The sequence below is a fragment of the Caenorhabditis remanei genome, chromosome IV, assembly GCF_010183535.1.
Source record: "Caenorhabditis remanei strain PX506 chromosome IV, whole genome shotgun sequence".
Lineage (NCBI taxonomy): Eukaryota > Metazoa > Nematoda > Chromadorea > Rhabditida > Rhabditidae > Caenorhabditis > Caenorhabditis remanei.
The window spans coordinates 10701478-10718940 of record NC_071331.1 but is presented as its reverse complement, the minus strand read 5'-3'; the positions used below and the strand labels follow the sequence as shown (position 1 = coordinate 10718940).

Here is a 17463-nt window from a genome sequence, read left to right as displayed (position 1 = left end):
ACTTGATTCAGTTTGTGATGTGCATCGAACAATTCACAGGAAATAAATTTTTTGGTTATAATGTGGAAGAAAAAGCAAAATACATAAGAGCTAAACTAAATAGGAAGTCAGGGGAACAGTGAAAAAATTTTTTGAATGCTACAGATTACAGACAAGTAATTGAGATTTTCACAGGGGAAAGTGGTTTGTTCAGACAAATTATAATGCATTCGATGGAATAACGCCACAAATAAAGGTTCCTGAATAGACGCAGTTCTGAAGGAAATCGTTAGGGAGCACAGTTATCTCACTGATAGCGTACTAAAGATCAGTAGAGAAGAATTAGAAGGAGAAGTAACAAGATCTGGAGTTAATGCAGTACTGAAAATAACTGTGGGAAACTGGAAAATTGCTAAAATTAGCAGTTTCAGATTTTCGAGAAATAAGTACATTGAGTACAAGGAATATTGACTCAAATTTTTTTCACCTCGTACCGAAATCAATAAAGTGGATTGCAATCAAACTCAATTTATGATAGCTTTGAAACCGTCTGCTCTATCTCGGAATCCATATTTCATGATTTTTCTAAAAATTAGATTTACTGAATTAATTACTATTCTCAGATATTTTGTCCGCATTCCTACGAAACGAAATAAAACGTGATTTATTGCAGCATTCAGTGAAAGTTGTGCACTTTATTGGCAGCGAAATGCAGTATCTATTATTTCTCCATCATAGATTTGGAAGCAATTCTAAAAATACAGGAACACATACTAAACTCTAATGTAAAACAGTGGAGAATATTGAGAATCCGAGGTTTCTAGATTTTGTTAAATCACTACGACAAAGACAGCCTGTGATGTATCTCGAAAGTTTGCAGAAAATAAATTTTTGATATTATAAAGAGTCTGTCGCCGGGGGGAAAGCGCATGTAATTTGTTCGGATGGGTCTCGTAGTTGAACCGAGTGAAAAACCGTACTCTGCTACGGGCTTTCATGCTTTCAACTACGAGACCCATCCGAACAAGTTACATGCGCCTTAAATATCCCCCCGCGACAGACTGTGAATTTATAATAAATCATGTCGAAAACCATGCAAAATACAATACAACGGAGCTAAACTATATATAAAGTCTGTGAAACAGTGGAAAACCATTCTTTTACTGTTTCAGATTACAGACAAGTAATTGAGATTTTCAGTTAGGAAAGTAGAATTTATGGTTTCGATGGAATAACGCCACAAATACGGCTTAATGAGAATTGTTTGTTACAGTCCTGAAGAAAATGGTAAGATAGCACAGTTATCTCACTAATAGCACACTCAAATTCAATAGAGAAGAATAAAGTGGAAGATAGAAGTCATTCTACAATTCGTCCGTACTTAAGAAAACTTTGTGAAATAGCTGAAATTTACTAAAATGAGCAGGTTCAGATTTTCGAGAAATAAGTACTTTGAGTACAAGGAATATTCGATCCATGACTTTTCGTTTCGTACCAAAGCCAAAAGGAAATCGCATAACTGGTGAACTGCTAAATCAGACTCAACTTATGACAACTCTGAAACAGTCTGCTTTATCTCGGAATCCATATTTCATGATTCTTCTAAAAGTTAGATTTACTGAAATAAAAACTATTCTCAGCTATTTTCCCCATATTCCCACGAAACGAAATACATAAAAAGTGAGTCATAGAGGTCGATCGGCCGGTGTCGACCTCAGCGATGTGTGATGGATAGTGCCCTTTTCCCTTAAATGTTTGCCAAGTGGTAAAACTCGCTTCTCCCCTTTTTCCCTCCGCCGTGTTACCTCTGTTTTCACAGTCTAAACCGTCTTATCGATGTCTATTTGGACTGTGTTGCACTGTCTGCGTCTCTGGGGGCACGTGTACTCTAATAAGGGGGTCCTAGGAGCAGCTGTCTGGCGCTTGAAACTTCAAGGAGGCTTTTCAAAAATGATGAATGCAAAAAACAAACCAAAGATTGTAATTCATGTAACTTATGAGAATTTTCCGAAACAACAAAAAAGAAGATACTTAGAGAGATCCGCCGATTAACATGGATTGTACAAACTTTAAAAAAAATACAATTTGAAACAGACGCATTTTTTTACTTTCTTCTAATTTTCAACTATAAGAGCAAACTTTCTACAATCACGCTCTAATCTTCAAGAAATGAGAAAAAAATCGCCCAAAACAGAGCAGCGTTGGAGCAGTCGGAAAACACAGAATCGTAAAATTAGAACTGGAAGAAACAGAGGATTTTGAAAATGAATTGTCTATTCGAAATTCACTTTTGTTCTAGTAAGCTCCGCCCTTTATTCCAATTGCAATTGGCATCTCTCATTTGTCTTAACGAAATGCGTGTATTGTAAATGTTTTAATCTTTATTACAACTCGAAACAGTAGGATTTTTCATTTGCTTCGAATTTTCTATTATAAAAGGTTTTTACAATCTCGCTCTACCGAATCTAGAAATAACTGCATGGGGAAAGATTGACCAACGATAGAGCAATCAGAATACACAGAACCATCAAATTAGAACTGCAAGAAACAGTGGATTTTGAAAATAATTTGATAGTTCGAAATACACTTTTGTTCCATCTTACACCCAGTGTGTGGTTTCGAGACCGCTTCGAGAAATTTCCCGATGCATTTCTCGAAAAATTTCTCGAGATATTTCCCGCTAAATTTTATCGATACTTTCCCGATACTTTCAAGACTGTTTGACAAAATGCAACTTCCCGGGAAATTTCTCGATAATTTCTCGAAATGGGCTAGTATCGAGAAAGCCATATCGATACTTACACACTGCTTACATTTACTTTAGCGTGAGCGTTAAATTACTGCAAATGATGATAACAGTGATGTGGGTGAAACCGAAAACATATGCCAAACATAATCTTGACTCAATTTGTATATCAGAGATTCAGAATCCATGTTTAGAAAAAGTTCTCCAATATCAGGTTCCCCCCTAACACCCTAAACCTCAAACCGTTATCATTCTTCCTTTCAAAAAAGCTATCACAAAACAGTATGAAGATCAAAAAGAAGAAGGAGGAAACATCAAAATAAAAATACTAAAGTATACAAAACATTGGCACACCGAGACATAATATTAAACATACCCATATCGGACTGCTCTCCTTTCTCTTCCCAATATTTGCTCAGCCAATTCGTTTGTCTCTCTTCACTTTTCGTTCTCTCTCACCACAATGCCATCGTTTCGATATGGAAAAAGGGAACAAAAAACGATGTGTGGATCGTCGGGGATTTCGAAGAGTTTGGATTCGAATCCCGTGGGAATCGATCTGAAATGAATGAGGGGATGATTAGTGTGAATAGGAGACGCGCTAACGGAACGCCAGAAACGAGAAGAGAATCAGAGTAATGAAAAATGAAAATTTCTGAAAATAGGTGGCTTAGATAACAGGTGGGAATTTAGACAAATGGAAACTTAAAATTTCGTTGACGCATCTATCTTTTTGGATTCTGGATGCCGTTAGCATTAGCAGAGGGAAGAAGTGTTACGTTGAATGCTGCATTTGAAACGGGAAAAATATTTCTAACAGGAACATGGCTACTACAGAAATACAAAGGTACTGAGGAGGAAATTGTTTCTGGAATTCGCGTCACTGACTTTTATGTGTTTCTGATTTCAACCAATTACCAATCACAATCACATGAAAGAAATATTCCTGATCTACGCAGTTACCGAAACAGAAGTATTTTATTTTCTCTAGGTTGAAAAATGTGGAAGGAACAGATAAAATTGCTCAAATATGGTGAATAATCAGGATAAAAACTCAATTTGAGAATTATATTCTGAAATATGATTTTTTTTAAAACACAACTTTAGGAAATTTAGTATTGCGAATCCTGTAAAAACTGTATTTCGTTCTATTCTAATTGGTCTGAATTATGTGATGTGAGATAATGGATATATCTATTCAAGTTAGAACTGTCAACAACGGATTATTGAAGTATAGAAAATATCAAGTTACTGTTTCTGGTTTTAAGTAAAATATTTGTTAGAAAACACCTCTATTGCCGACGGTTTTATCTTTAAAAAAACACAAAAACAGCCCTGTTATTTGGAAATGTTAAACTTATGTTAGAATAATTTGACGACGCAGTTTCGAAGCTTGCTCAGGAGCATACGCCAGAGTTGCATGGAATTCCGACTTCCGACTTCCGGGCATTTTTGCCCTTCCGACTTCCGACTTCCGACTTCCGGATAAGGAATTTTACTTCCGACTTCCGTCATTCCATAACTGTGGAATTTTCGAAAAGTGCATTTTGCAGAAATGCATGGAAAAATGTTCTAAAAGGACAGAAAATAGGCTTTTCTTCAGCCAAAAACTAATTTTCCACTGATTTTCGCGAATTTCATGATTTTTCTCTTGGAGTTTTTGAAAGTTTGAGAAAAAATCTAATTCCGACTTCCGACTTCCGACTTCCAAATTCCGACTTCCGAGCGTTTTTTCACTCCCGACTTCCGGATAAGGAAACTCGATTCCGACTTCCAACTTCCGACTTCCGGATAAGGAAATTCACATCCGACTTCCGACTTCCAACTTCCGGATAAGAAATTTTCACTTCCATGCAACTCTGCCATACGCCTTTGAAAACTGTGCTAGGTGAATCAAAACAAGCTTTTTCATGACATGATTAAATAAAACACTTTTTTAAATGTGATTTCGACCACGTAGTATTGAAACTCTGGCATTTTGGCATTTTCGGTTTTTGTGCTATGAGAAAAACAGAAAAATTTTAAAAACAATGTTGAGAGCGGTTTGGACAGACTAAATTTACTATATAATCCTTAAGTGATAAGTTATTGATTCAGTGCGTTCGGTCTGATTTCAATTTACAGAACTTTTGCCAACAAGCATGCAATCATTAAAAAATAAACGGATCATGTTCAAGTAACATTGAAACTGAACAGTTTGATTTCTGTACTTTTCAGTAGGATTCCCAACTTCTGAGAAACGGAAAAAAGGTAGATACTGTTTGAGAGAGAGCAACGAATATCCTAATTTATGTTACCGTGTTCAAAATAAGTTCATACTGAAACAGAAAAAATACAAAAACTGAAACTTACGAATGAATTCAACTATTTTTTGGAAAAAAGTATTGGGCTAACTATGAACCGAGTCCGAGATGCAAAATCTTTTAGGTTCTTTGGGAAAACTTTTGAACGGAGAACAACTTTATTCAGTAACATTCAACTAATGTAAGGAACCGTGCATTACTGTTTGAATGATATTTCAGAAACAAAGACTTTAATAAAAACTGAACGATTGAAATTATTGAAAAGACAATAATCGACTAAACTCAAATACTAAATTTGATAGTGTAAAAAATAATGCTAACTTATAGTTGTCAGTCAAGTCATCTAGGACGACTCGGATTTGCTTACATATCAACATTTGGACGAGATTTACGGTAGGTAAAGACTAAGGGATACTATTGATACTATTGATGAAAGAAGAAATGAGTTTTAAGCTAACATTGATACAGGAAAATTTTAAGATCAGAGAACGGTTATAAAAAGAAGATCAAACAACACATAATTAATAGCCGATACAGTGAAATATGTAACTTTTACTGGAAAACAGAACTCAAACTGATAGATAAAAAGTCCCCAAAAGAAACCAAACTCCAGAAACAGTCTCTTTCTTTGAATTCCTTTAGAAGAGTCATACATACCAAACCATTCCTCAAAAAAAAACAGAGGAAGAGAAAATAAAAAATGAAAAGACAGAAACGAGTCACAAAAATTGAATACACGAAAGAAACCAGAGGAGGTTTGGTTTGGCACAAAAATGAGAGGAGAGGAGTGAGTCAACACAATATTTGTGTGTTTGAAAGAGAGGTGACATTCCCCTTGTTAACTTTTTAAAATACTTTTAGAAATGACTAGAATAAACCTCTTTGTTCTTTTTTTTTGTCACTGAGAAAAATTAATTTTTTTCGAAAAAAGTTGTTTCAACTATTACATAAGTTTCTGTAATTTATGTACGAAGTTAAGATCTAGAGTCATGATCGAATACGCGCCAACGACACACCAGGCTGGGAAAAGAAGTCGAAAAAGAGAAAATGTCAACTTTTATTTACTTTTTTTTCCATTTTAGGTGGTTTCCTTCCTTCGTGAGCAAAGGCGAAAGCAATTATCTCAAGTGGAACACAGCAGCAGGTTAAGAAGAAAAAAAACAGAAGTTACTTGGGAATGGAATAATGGGAAAAGTGGGAGATCATATCAGAGGGGGTATGAGACAGAGCAGGTGAAAGAGTGGATGTTGATGATGGGAATTTCAATTTCCGGAAGGGATTTTTTGTTGGATGAGGTGGGGAGAGGTTTCAGTAATCGAATAGAGTGGAGATGACTTTTTGGATGAACAAAAATATGAAAAATGGGGAGAAGCTGAACCTGAACTGGTGTCTAGAATTGAAGGGAAGTGCACTTACGATGGGCAACGAGTATTTGGATGGTTTTAATATCAGAGCTAGATATGGAACATTATGCAAAAGAGATAGCCAGCTTAAGGATTTACAAGCAGTTTTTTTGAGGAATAAGACTGACTTGAAACAATAGTGAAACGGTTTTTGATTTGAAATGCAATTTTTGAAGATGTTGTTTAACGGACTTACTATTAGGGTTTAAGGACTGATAATGAAATCTCCGAGTATTGAATAGTAGACGTATTGAAACGGTAGAATAATATGAATCGTTAATGAATTTCACTAATGCAACCTAACATCAACACAACTGATCTCTCTCCGAGATTGTAATTTTTGTTCGTCAAGTTTGTTCCTAATACTACTAAAACCGTAAAGGTCTTTTTCAAAACTATTTGAAACAGAAACAGACAAGAAACACTGGTTACAAGTGTTTTTGTGAGAAAGATCATAGAGAAAATCAAACCTCAGAATTTGAAAAACAAGGCACACTTTCAGACGCGACAATCGAATAAACGTAAATTTTTGGAACACTTCATCAATTTTTGAGACATTAACTCCTTTGTTTACCGGGCTGTAATTTTTTGTCAATATAATCAAGTAAGTTTATGTGATTGGGTATTCCAGCACTGCCCTTATAAATTTATGAAGTTTGAGTGAGAAATATCAAAACTGTGTATTTTTATTTAAAAAAAAAGAACCGTTTCAACGTGGATGTTTTCATTTAATTAAATATTGATGACTAGTTCCAAATAATTTTGTAAAAATGGGAAAGCATTCTGAATTCAACATCAATAATTTGAGTAATGGCATCAGAGTAATCAAATTGAATGTGTAATTTTGAAAAACCGAATACTGACATGGTGAAGCAGTAGAAATTTGATTCCATTTTACAAAACAATTCAAAACAAAAGATTATAAAGAAGAGACTAATCACAACGAGCGATACGTTTAATGTGAAACAACTTTATGCAGTCTAACAGCTTTCCAATTCCTCGTTGTCTGAAACAGTTATCTTTTCTTCTACCTTCCTCCTCAATAACATGTAAATGGCCTAATTTTTTCAGCCCATCATGTGAGGGGAAACGCTTTGAAAGGGGACCGATAAAATCATCGAAACTTCGACAGAGAACCTGTTAATACATGATATAGAAACGGTAAGGGTGGTTAGGGATTTTGGTTGAGCACAGGTGACATACTAAAAAATACAGCGTCAACTGTTTCAAGTCATTTAAAAAGTCGGTCAAATTTAAGAGTTCGTAATTCAATCTCACTATGAGTGAACTTCAACATTAAATTTTGTTTGCCGAATAAAAAAGCGAAAAAAATCATCCAAATCTTAATCCACCACTCTTCCCGGATCAAGCTGAACTTCAGTTCACAAAACCTACAAATCAAAAAAGGAAAAAAGAGTTGATAAAAATAATCCTTTTCTCCAAATCTCTTCATAAATTCTGGAGCCATTTCGTCATATAATCCCCCCTCCATCCACTATTACCTACATCTCTACTTTTTGTCCTCTTCTTTTTATTCTTTTTATGGGAATTTCGAGTAACCTGATAGCTTTTTGTTTCTGTCTTTTTTGCGTGTTTGAGTAGAGTTTCGAGTGCAAAATGATGACGGATTGAGTATGAAATAGCAGAAGATGTGAGATTGAGTTTTCAAATTTGAAATTTCTAATAAAAAATAAAAACGCAAACAGATTTACAGAATTACCGAAACTGAAATTTGTTCTACCAACTTCTTAAGAAATATGTTTTTCCCCAATTTTATAAAACATGCAGTTCTAATAACGTTCCAATCAGTAACGAAACTTACAACTAGTTTGAAACAAAAAGTTTGCAATACTCTTGTTTTGTAAAATGTTTCTGTAGCAGACAATTGCCAAAATGGATTTTAGCTGTGGAGGTTGTTAACTCAAATACATCAGATGAATAATGGAACAGGCTCATAAATAAAAGTGATGAAACGGAGCTTGCAAGTTTATAAGTTCTGAAAAATTGTGGTACTGTAGATTTTGAAAAACAATGAGTCGGTATGAGAAATTGAACCAATTTCTATCAGAGGAAGCTTGTTTAACGTCAAACTTAAAAATGAATACAAGCTCTAGAAACTTCACAATAGTTTCATCCCTTATTGTATCGAAATTTCAAACAGCGTTGAAACTGAAAAAAGAAAATCGTTTTTGATCTAGGATCTGAATATCCGATCATTTCAATAACTCCCAGTTTCTCAAATGTTATAATAGGAACAGTTCTTTTACCATGAATTCAAAGAAAAAAAAGAACTTTCAGATAGTTTCCGGAAATTCATCTTTAGGTATTTTGATAGCAAATATGTTATCGTAATTGGACCCATTGGTAAATCATTTAGAAATGATATGTACACAGATGTTTCTCGGGTTCGAAATTGATATGTCTACCTGATTAAATTAGGTACACACTTTAGGACTATTAGGAAGAATCGAAATAGTAAAATTATTTCAAACTTCATATTCAATTAATTCAAACATCCAACGAGAGATGATTTTGAGTGATCGGCTATGTATAGGCGGTTTCCCAAATTTCGCCACGATGGACTTTTCGTTCCAAAAAAGTACCGTTCCAGATGTTCAAAAAAAGTAGGTAGTCAGTATTCGAACTTGATAATGCTAACAGGCAAGCTAGAAAAAAAGAGTAGAATATTCAATTCTTTACCAGCGTCAGCCAAATTCAACTAATTTTAAATCTGAAAATTTCAAAATATTGAAAACATATTTACAGCCGAATAAATATCTTAATTTTACAATTATGTAGGCCAACTTCAAGTAAACTATATACTGTTCGCAGTTCGCGAATATCATAACTTGGTGAAACTGAAACTCGTTTCCTACCCAAGAACTACATTTATCCGTAATAAAAAACACTAAAGTCAAAAAAATATTTGGAGCCCCGACTAAAAAAATCCAAGTGGTCACTGACAAATCCAGAGTCTTCTCCCTTCTCTGTGTTGCTATGGAGTACGGGAATAGGGGCTTCTCGTGTGTCTTTCTCTCTCTCTTTTTTTCCCGAAAAAACTTTGTCTTTGTGACATATCCACACACGTTGAAGAAGGAGAAGAAGGAGAAGAATAAGGAGGAGGAAAAACAAAAATGAAAAATGAAAAATGAGGGAAAACGGGGGGGAAAAAGGAAAAAAGGTGGTGTATGTACAATGGGTGAACAAAATAACGAAGTAGGCGGGTGTGGAGACAACGTGACGGCGGGCCCCCGTCTAGCCTTTCGGCTGATTATAATTATCTCGAAATATCGAGAGAAAGAGAGAGAGAGAGACTCTGTTTTTTTCCACAATTTTTTGGACTTCCTGGGAATGTTGCGAAATTCAGGATAAGAATTCGGAGAGACTGACACAGGTTGTTGCGGGAAAAACGAGTGAAAACATGAGAAATAGGTAACAAAACCAAAAATCTTATGTCAACAAGTCACATTTCTCGGCTGCTCCAAATGCTCCAAACAAGTTCATCGACCAATTTTAAGTGGGACAAGAATAATAAGACATCGTTTCAGTTAGGTGGAAAGAAGGTTTGATATACAGGATGGGATAATATTTTGATGGATTAATTCGAAATTTTTTTTGGAGTTTTTCTTGTAAGATCGAAGACAGTCGGAGGATTAATAAACATTTTTATTTGAGAATATTTCTTGAAGTAGTGAAACGGGGAATCTACGCCCATATAGTTAGAAATGCCTTCAGAACCTCAAATCACTGTTATCAACTCCTATGCCACGTCAGCCGAAACGCAAGTCTAGCTAACGAGACGATGTAAATTTTTGGGTGGAAAAAGACATTGGCTGTAAAAAGTTTCACAATCAGTGAAAAGTGTGAGTTTTACCAAGGAAATCAGTTTGCCGTACTGAAAAATCATTGTCGTTCTAAGTATGAAACATCGCTGAAACAGAATTGTCGATCAGTTTCGGAAACATTTTGGGCCGGCCGGTTTAAGGATCTCTGTTTTTTTTTCACCGTATATCTCTTATCTATACGGTTAAACGAATGGCCTTACAGCCTTCAAACAAAAATAGATCTCTGAAACAGCAAGTTCGCATTGAAATTTGAAAATCAAATATCTCAACACATTCTTCTAATGATATGTTTTCCAAAAGTGTGTAGACCAGTTTTGGGCAGCACAAAGCATGCTAATGAGTAAAAGTGCACATCAAAACATGTAATTATCGAAATTTTTGAACCAACGTATGGTGAAATTTGTAAGTTAGCACACATGCTTTTTTGTTGTTTTTTTTACAGGATTGGATTATAGTTTTAAGCCAGAATGCATAACAACTATACTGTCATTCGGAAAGAGTGAAAATCAAGTTTTGAAATGGCGCTAGACCGAAAGCGGTATAGAAACTTTTTGGGCGGAAAGCGAAAAGCAGAAGGCGGAATTTCGCTCAACTATGTTTTTTCCGGTGGGCTAAAATTCCGATTAATCATCATTCTTCTGTGAGACCATTTGTCGATGTAGTGAAACAGAAATTTATTTCCATATAGTTAAAAATGTCATCAGAGCTTTTCGAATAACTGTTATCAACTCATATGCCACGTAAACTAAACAAGTTGTGTTCACGGGACGATGTGAATAATTGGGTGGAAAAAATACTGGTTGCCTGTGAAAATCTGTGAAAAGTAGGAATTTATCAAGGTAGGGAATTTGACATATTGAAAAATTATTGTTGCGTTATGTATGAAACATGACTGAAACTGAATTGTCTATTAGTTTCTGAAACATTTTGAGCCTGTGAGTTTCAATGATTTTCGTTTTTTTCAGCGTACGCATCTTATCTCAACAATTAAACGTACGGTCTAACAACATTCAAATAAAAATAGATCTCTGAAACAGAAAAATCGCTTTGAAATTTGAAAATCTAAAATCTAATAAACACAGTCTTTTAATGATATGTTTTCCAAAAGTGTGTAGACCAGTTTTGGGCAGCACAAAGCTAGCTAATGAGTAAAAGTACATTATGTATCTCTGTTTATCAAAACATGTAATTAGCCAAATTTTTGAACCAACCTAGAGTGAAATTTGTAAGTGAAGACAGCAGACACAAACAAGCACGTTTTTCAAGACGTGAATTCAATATTCTTTTACTTGGTTGCATCATCACGACCCTTAGACATTATTAGAAAATTGTTTCTTATGTTATGTGAACTTCAAGAAACTAAAATGTTTTGTCAAAAATAACATGTGGACAGTTGTAAATACGATGGAAACAGCGAGATGGACCAAAGTGTCATTGATCGTCTGGTTGAAAAATATTTTCGGAATAGAATGTTTTGGCTACTTTCCCGGCTTATAATTATCATACTTGTATACCGGGCCGAAACGGGTCGACACGGGCCGGATCGTAACTCGCGTCAAAATGAATATTATGAGCTGAAAAATATACCAAAATGTAGATTTCGACGAGTTCTATGTCCGTGACCTACTACGGGCCGGATGACTATTCGTTAATATGTCGCGGGCCGGGAAAAATACCCAAAAAACGCGAAAATGGCCAAAAAAGCCATTCTAGCCCGTCCGCGGCACATTAACGAATAGACATCCAGCCCGTAGTAGGTCACGGACATAGAACTCGTCGAGATCTACATTTTGGTATATTTTTCAGCTCATAATATTCATTTTGACGCAAGTTACGAGCCGGCCCGTGTCGGCCCGTTTCGGCCCGGTTGACAAGTATGGGAAAGTTTATTACGATCATACAAGAACTATAATATTTCGAATAATACATTAGTGAGTCAGGACTTTGATCTTCGAGTAGAATTGGAACAAAATACATTGTCGATACAATACTCGTTATTTCCCTGCTAATTTATATCAAAGTGCTGAAAAGGAAAAATCTCATGCGGAAAAATTTTTATAACTTGAGTCAATTCTTTGATGTTCACTTAATTTCGGTTTCAGGAGCCCGATAGTTCTTCAAAAATTTAGGCGCTTCGCTGGATTCATTTTTGAAAGTTTGTTTTCTGCAATCATCCAGGTTTTTCTTTTTCCTTAATTTTCATTACCTCGCAAATAAGAATGATAAATGACTAAAAAAAAATCGAGATCACCGTCACAGCGTATAAGTTCGATAATGACAGAGCCGTGACTCATAAAAGATATGCAATAGATGAAACAGAATCAAACAGTAACTAGATTTTCTTGATAAATTCACAATGTTACATGATGTTTTGATTTTAAACCAATAGCGCGAGGAAAGCAGAATCAGAAACTCATTCGTGTCCTTGGGTTACATCTAATATTAGAACTTCCTGCAAGAGTAGAAAGTACAAAAAGACGAAAACCAGAAGTAAAGCGTGAAAAGAGTGGGAGCAATAGTGGGGGCAATCCCGCGCGATGCGTGTGTTCGTTTTCTTCAGGAATTATACGAAACGGTGCATCTTTTCGTGCGGAAAAAGAGGTACAGAGAGGATCGGAGAGAGAGGAGGCGGTAAGTTTGGATAAATAAACCCGCAAAAAGTTTGCTCGCGGGAGTGAGAGAAAGCATGTGCTCTGTTTGAAATCGTGAGAAAAATAGTGTTGACGTGAGAGAGATACAGACAGTTTTTCTGTCGAAATTTCAATTGGAAAATGGTTGGAGGCGATTTGGAAGGTAGGAGAGAGGGGAGAGAGAGAGGAATAATCGAAGGATAGTTAGGAATTCAAGAAGATAAGAATTAGTATGAACATTTGAACATTGATACCGATATTGGAAGAATTTTTAATATTGATTTGAAACTGAACATTTGTGTCAGAAATAACGCATTCTCAGTTCTTAGCAAGAAAGTTCTTTTTATAACATTTCTGTTTCTGATAGCTGTAATTACCAGGTTACTGAAACAGTGGATAATCCTAGCGTTTGTTTGCACTTTTTTGATTGTGACCATCCAAATCTGAGCATGTTTTTAGTCAGTAACATTATAATTTCAGTTTAGACTCAATTTAACCAGGAGCAAAACGTGATAAATTAAAAATTTAGACAGCAATCATGTAATACTATCTTCCCGTTACGAATGAATAATAAGACGTTTGAAAAACTGTAATTTATTCGTTCGGCTGCAGACACTGTAACGACTATCCCTTAGCGTTCTGATGGAAATAAGAAATTACGCTAATGTGCGGGAAAAGATTTTGATATACTGCCGGATCAGGAGGGTCTAGAGTTGTGGAAACGAAACACCAGTCTTTCGAATCATAATAAGGTTTTTCTGAAACGAAAAGAATATGCGCGATCAACAGTTGTTAAGTAATTTTCTCTTTCCAATTAGGAAGAAGAGATTTAATTTACAAAATATTACTGATCATGGTGTTGAATAAATGACATCGTTTCCAAGATAATTGAGTTGTCATAACAGGTAAACATGAATCGCTAGACAGGCGACTCCAAAGTTATTGGCTTCACTAATCATTCCTTGCCTTCGCGATCGAGGAAAACCAGCTTTGATTACAACTCTTGGTGTCAAAATAAAAATTACAAACCTAACGACAAGGCTTCTAGCTTTAATCCTAAAAGAGTTATTCCAGTCAGGAAAAACGACCTAAATAGTCGGGTTGCACCAGATCCAATCAAACGAATATTTTCTAAAAATAAATCGGTTTCTGATCCAACATAAAAATTATTTTTTTCACAAAAGATCTGATTTTCCTACGTCCTTGTTATCGTAACCAATCATCACAAGAAACTCAACTTTCCTAATTCCAGGTAACTCAAAACGACAAAAGGGAAAAACAAGCAAAAATGACTCAACGAAACGTGTGAAAAAAAAACGAGTAAGACCAACTACAAAACTACGTGTGACAATCTCTCTCCCAGAGGGGTTTCAAAAGTTTTTCGTGTTTTGTGCCAATGTCTAACACGTTACAAAATCAACCCTGTCGGCAACTCTTTTTTGTGTGTGTCAAGTGGTAAGGAAGTGTACTCGAGACACACGATATACTAATAATAGTTGGTGGAGAACCAACGGGAGAGGGATCAGAGAGCAAATAGTGTGATGGGTTACTTCGGGAAATGAACAGAAACTGGAGGGGGGACAATGGAAGTGTTTTGTATGACATCATAAAGGGACAGATGGCTAATGAGGCATCTTGACTGAAATTTTAAAGATGGTGTTGTTTTGAGTTTTTTTTCTGAATTGACACAATCAGTGTTTTATGAAGTGATAAGATAAGATAAAACACAAGCTGTGAAACAGGAAGTATAACTTTGGTTAATTTGGTGCTGGGTACTATTGAACATTTTTTGGAATCCCTGGATAAGTTTAAGAGGAGAACCGTAAAAGAAGAAAGAAAGAGCAATAATGCACTCTCACACTGTGAACAATTTTCTACCGGTTCAAAGAAATAATATGTGCACTAACAAATACTCATATTACTTTTCAATGAACTTTCTTGAAAGAGGTTACTAACAAGGGAAGTCTTTGGAGACGCCACTTTCAAACGATCTATAAATTTGGTTATAGGTATGTTCGACCACGAGGAGTCCATTTCTGCAGTCAAAACCTGCTAAATGCCTCTGTGAGCCGAGTTATGAGCTCTCAAACTTTTCACGTGGTTGAGCTTTTTCACGTGAAATTCCAAATCGACAAGTAGTATACTGAAGATATTCTCATTTTCGGGACGTACGAGCACAGGTAAACCGCTGGGGAACACAAATGGAACCGTGCGGTGGCGTATGTACCGCTGATTTGGAATTTCATGTGAACAGGCCTGACATTTTTCTTCGCTAACATTTTTCTCTGTTTCATAGCAATATAAAACCATAATTCTGTCCCATTTTGATTGTTTTGTGTTCCATTGCGAAATCTTTTCTCAACATTTTTTCAAATTTTTAAAATTTCGATCAAAAATATTCAAAAATCCTATACGATTGGGTTTTTACCGATATTTAAAAAAAACATGACGAAAATTAGACTTTTTGCAAAAAAAATCAAGACAATTTCAAAAAAATTCAACATTTCAAATTTCTGTACTGATACCCGGGCCGGGTGAAAATTCTCAAATCGGCGGGGCCCGGCCCTTTGCAAATCTGATCATCTTCTGTCTATGACTCGTTCAAATTCGCCAAGGTGAAAATTCTCAACATCGTTTGTTTCAAGACCGTTTATCTGTAATGAGCCTGGTAAGCCACCGTATTAGTATGGGCAATAACAGTTTAAGTTGATGGAATCACAAAATTAATCATCGATCTTGTACTGCAATCTTCAAGTTCTTTTTGAAAAAAATAAATCCGTTCCATTATCAAATCAAATTCCATCTTCCTACCTACCGATTCAATGCAGTTAGTAAAAAGTGTATTCTTATTGAACAACAATTCGACACAAGCAAATTGTTCTTTACTAATGGATACTTCTGATTTTTTTTTACTTTTGAATCACAAACTTTCTTCGATTTTTTCGGCAGTTTTCCTCTAATAATTTGAAAATTGACATCAAAAATAAATTATTACAATTTTTATTAATGGTGATGTCATCACTGCAGGAGATTCTGCTCTATTTTCATGTCATGCACACAGAATTAATATATTCAATTATTGTTTTTCATCCCTCTTCCTATTTTGTTCATTATGTTTTAAAATCTACTTATTATCGGCATACATCTCATTAGCAATTGTTGAAAAACCAGGTAAATGGTATGAGTCACCGAAAAATCATCTGTCAACCATGTAGTGATTAGCAAGATGTAAGTTAATAATAAGGAATTTTCGTTCCGGCCAAAGAAGATATTGGCTGGTAAATTAACAAGGATGAGCAATGAGACGTATAAAAAGAATAGATTTTAAAGTTACATGAATCACACTGTTGTAATTCTTCCGTCACTAAAAATGGACGAATCGAAAGATTATTCCCCTCTTCCATCACAGTAAGTTCAATTTTGCATTACCCGTTTTAGATCGCTGATTAGTTTTTCTTTCAGATATGAACACAAGAATCCTGTTGAGTTCGGAAAACTTTACATCCCCATCGTCTTCTTGCTATTCCTTTTTCTAGTCTGCAGTGCTCTAGTAGTAGGAATATTTTTGGGTTGCATAGGGAAAAGTAATGAGTGTAGAGGTTAGTTGCGAAAAAAAGATGTATTTACGTCACTGCGCTTTAAACAAATCAGGTGACTAAAAACATGTTACGTTACTGTAAATTTAGTTAAAAACTGTAAGTTATATTGGAATGATTACAATAGACAAATCCAGGCAACTCTACCTCGTCCTACCACTTCAACGCGATGAACCCAGAAAAACTGGAATACATCTGGCCGGAAAATGTGGTAAAGATGATAAATCACATAGTGGATAACAACATGCACATCACCAATGATGATAGAGCGGTCTTGCTGAAAACTGAGCTGATGAGATTTCCTACGAGGTGAGTGTCTTCGTATCATGAAGATATCACTGAGTGATTTCCTTCTAGTTAGTCAATCTGAAATTCTCAGCGACGTGTTCTACATTATCGTATATGATGACACTGACGGACCCACTAATCAAGTCTTCAGTGGTGTTGAAAATAGTTATATTACTGTGTTCAAACCTGGAAAATGTAATGTTGTTATCTACCGTAGTCGCGCTTGGAGTAGCTCACCGAGTAGTGCGTTGTCTACAATTAGGGATCAAGTTGAGGAAGTATGCAAATCGGGAATTGCTGAGTAAGAGCACTACCTATATTCACTTCATAAATTCTGTCTTTTCAGAAGTTCCGACTATTCCGATTTCCCAAAAATTGGATTCAAACACATTGACAATATCAGATTCCTTGGAATAATTGGAAAAGAACACAATGTAGCTGTGAGATCTGCAAATAGTTTTGGAAGAGCATGGGGACCAGGATGGTGGGACACTATTCCAGTGTTTCGAAATGGTACAGAGGTTCCAACTGGAAAAGAATTCATTTTGATTGCTGGTTATAAATAATATTCTACTATAACAATTCCTAATTAAGATTATCAATAAATCAACTTTTATTTAGCTTTTTCGAAATAAATGTTCAGTCCATTGATGTTCAACAAATTAAACCAAAG

The 17463-nt window shown here is 35.4% G+C and overlaps 1 protein-coding gene across 1 annotated transcript; it reads left to right on the top strand.

Moving 5' to 3' along the window:
• Positions 1-16276: 16276 nt before the first annotated feature.
• Positions 16277-17356, top strand: GCK72_013187 (uncharacterized protein; the record flags this gene model as incomplete). Its single annotated transcript, XM_003088743.2, has 5 exons — positions 16277-16314; positions 16369-16505; positions 16640-16811; positions 16882-17091; positions 17137-17356. The coding sequence occupies 5 exons, from the start codon at positions 16277-16279 to the stop codon at positions 17354-17356; spliced, it is 777 nt and encodes a 258-aa protein (XP_003088791.2).
• Between the last annotated feature and the right edge of the window lie 107 nt (positions 17357-17463).